This window comes from Etheostoma spectabile, chromosome 14, assembly GCF_008692095.1.
Source record: "Etheostoma spectabile isolate EspeVRDwgs_2016 chromosome 14, UIUC_Espe_1.0, whole genome shotgun sequence".
In the NCBI taxonomy this organism is placed as follows: domain Eukaryota; kingdom Metazoa; phylum Chordata; class Actinopteri; order Perciformes; family Percidae; genus Etheostoma; species Etheostoma spectabile.
Window position 1 is genome coordinate 21,193,130 of NC_045746.1, and position 3,333 is coordinate 21,196,462.

Consider the following 3,333-nt stretch of genomic DNA (forward strand, 5'->3'; position numbering starts at 1 on the left):
GCACGAGAAAACCGGAGCTGACAACGCCGGTATCTTTCTTTAACTAGCCATCGTATTTTCTTCCGTTTAGCAAATAATGACAACAATGATCCTCCTTGACTACTTGACTACTGTCACCCCTCTCTGAAAACAATGCCTGACAACAGCGTGCTCTGTGTTTACTAGGTCTAGAGAGATGTTACGTCATTTCCACTTTCCAGTTTTTGGGCGACAATACAGATTAGCGCCACCTGCTATTAAGTCTTGCACACGTGCAGAACGTACGCTCAGGTCGGCGTCGCTTTGGCGTGATCCGAGGCACTTTTTTGACCTCAGGGGCTTATCAGTCGGACTGCCATTTCTGCCAACGGTCGGCCATTGGGTTGGTGTGTCAGAATCTTTAATCAAAATTCTGGAACACAAAGCTACGCTGTCTCTACTCCAAAACAACAAAATCTCTGAAACTCAAACACACATTGTTCCATGCTGCTGTCTTTCTCCGAGACTTCACTGCTACGCCCAGCTACGCCCTGCTGTGCCATGCTACATACTGTAGCGCCCTGCAGCGCCCTGCTATGACATGCACTGCTACTACTACCGTTTTTTAGTCGCTGTTTCATTATCTTTATTGTGATTGCTATTGCCACTGCGCATCACATCCCCAACCGGCCCCGTCAGACACCACCCACCAAGGGCCTGGGTCTGGCTGAGGTTTCTTCCTGAAAGACAGTTTTTCCTCGCCACAGTCGCACTAGTTGATTGCACTAGTAGCTTTCTCTTGGGGAAACTACTAGAATTGTATAGAAATAAATTATAAAGTGTGGTCTAGACCTACTCTGTAAAGTGTGTCGAGATAACTCTTTTTATGATTGGATACTATAAATTAAATTGCATTGAATTGAATTGAATTGAATTCACCATCTAACTATAATGTAGTCACTCAAATCTTACAACCAATCTTAGCCAGTGGCAAAAACCAGCACTTTTAGTGGACGGAAAACTACGGGGAGCATTTCTTTCATAGGATTTCATACATACATTACATACATTACGACAGGATGTAGCTCAATGCTGGACCAACTTCACAGTTCACATTAGCCACTTAGGAAAAAATGCATGGGAAAAGGGTGTACGTTACAAAAAAGAAATTCTCTTTTAAGATCTGATGTTGATAAAATGTAATATAAGATTTTGAAATTATAATATTAATGATGTTGCTGTGGTTGTTGTAGGGGGAATCAGGTATAAAAGGCGAGAAAGGATCTCCGGGAGCCACAGTAAGTAATACTGACTTCTGACTTTTGAGATCACATCTTCTGTAGCTGAGAGGGGTTCAGCATCTTGCTCAAGAGCACTTGGACGGAATAGAAGTTGCTGAGGGAAAACAGGGTTTCACATTTACTTTTCCTGGCCATGTTTTCCTTTTAGAACCATTTGAACCGTGTATGTTTGAGTGAACCTGTGCAGAACAGGGTTCACACTGCAAATCCTGAAAACTGGGTTAGATTAACTGAGAGAGGCCATTTTTCTCAGAGGAACTGAGAAGTGAGGGGCGTAATCGTGCAAACAGATGTGGCTTCCTTGAATCACTCTGCACACTTCCTGTCTGGGATCCTGTAGGGGAGTTTGGCTATGCAGCTCATTCAGTCCTTCTCAGGCATTGTTGATGTCCAATGTTTCCTCCTACCTGCTAAAACCTTTCTTCTCTTGCCAACAAAGTGATGTTAGACTGCATTTCAGACTCAGACGGTTCAGCTAATAAATCAGTGAAAGGTTATCTGCCAGCATCACAATAGTTTCCAACTGAAGTCAATTTGTCAAGATGTTTTTGTGATCATGACTTCACTGATACTACGAGTAACAGATAGATAGAATAGAATGATAAAAGAACAACTGCTACTTACAATCACTTCTGTATCAGGCTGAGACGTCAACTCAAATTTAAATTTATACAACTTGAACAAGGGGATTGTAGAAAGCAGTAAACACGGAATCACTACACTGATTACTTTGCCTTATGTCTTGAAGATCTGCAGCAGGTTCTAGGCATACTGAAGGGCCATTCAAACATGCTGATGTCAGGTTTAGAGCTGTCTGTCAGCCAGTCAGGAAGCAATTTCCTGTTGGTGAAAACTGGAAAAGTACTTGTCTCAGTAAAGTGATAAAGGGAATATGTGGTTTACAGTAGTCACCTGGGGTTAAAGTCAGAGCGATGTTCGCTGACTGAAAACTTTGGGATGTGTTTTGGGTTACACAGTACTGTCCACCACTTAAAAATCTGCTCTCTATTATCTCTATTATTATTATTGCAAAACCAAAATCTTGTTCTGTTGCCTACAAATTCTGTATTCATATGTTCATATCTGTTTGGAGAGATTACTGCAAGACCAACTATATTCCAATCCAAGGTTCCAAATGTAAGCATGCTCACATGCTCAACTAAGATAGTGACTACTAATATTTAAAAGATACATAACATAACATGTTAACTTCGTCATTGTGAGCAAATTTTCCATGGCGGAAACTGATCAATGGGCTATCTTGTTCCTAAATATTTGAGGTCAGTGCCTAATGTCAACCATTGGTTTCCAGTACGCATTATTATGGAACCCACGCAACTTTGAGGCAAGGCCCACCCTTCAATAGCATTCCCACTTAGCATTGGTTCAGGTCCTGTCTCCTGGGACGTGGGATTGGACAGATACAAGCCCGTTAGCATGCTTTTATTAGCATTTTGCTGAAAGCATTGCTCTCTGGGATCATATATATTATGCTTTTTGGCTTTTCCCCTTTTCTTTATTGTGTATTATATCTTTTCTGTGCACGTTCTAGATTAACAAAGTGATAAAGCTCAAAGTCACCCCCAAAGGGGCTTACCATCTCCAACAGAAAACTCTGTTCACAAACGTCTGTAGCTACAACAGAGAGCTCAACACACAGGGTAAAAAGAGGAGCTATTCATAGACACAATTGGTTTGTTGTCAGTGGAGACATAAAAAACTGGTATTCACTTCGACAATTTTTTTACTTAAATACTTTATTGAGTTCAACAGTTATTGTAGAAACACCTCTTCCTTTATTTTTTTGAAACTTTTTCTTCCATTTCAGGGCGTGGCAGGTTTGGATGGATTCCCTGGCAAACCCGGTGTTCCAGGGAAAGATGTAAGTCATGATCCTCTGTTTAGGACCCTGCAGTTACAAACAGCCCACTGGCAGTAGTATGTGATAGACGGAGTGAGTCACCTTTGTATCAATGAAGCTTTTGTCTAATATTGATCAGGGTTTGAGAGGACTGGTTGGTGCACCCGGGCCGGGCGGAATTAAAGGCATCAAGGTATGTTCACCCCCCCCCCC

The 3,333-nt window shown here is 41.8% G+C and overlaps 1 protein-coding gene across 3 annotated transcripts in view; it reads left to right on the top strand.

Annotated features, from left to right (window-relative positions):
• The window catches only part of col22a1 (collagen, type XXII, alpha 1), a 99,729-nt gene that overhangs the window by 31,596 nt on the left and 64,800 nt on the right, over positions 1–3,333 (top strand). For all 3 annotated transcript variants that reach the window (XM_032534839.1, XM_032534840.1, XM_032534841.1), the window contains 3 exons: positions 1,212–1,256; positions 3,088–3,141; positions 3,260–3,313. In XM_032534839.1, the coding sequence (XP_032390730.1) occupies positions 1,212–1,256; positions 3,088–3,141; positions 3,260–3,313 (153 nt within the window). The remainder of the gene's footprint in view (positions 1–1,211; positions 1,257–3,087; positions 3,142–3,259; positions 3,314–3,333) is intronic.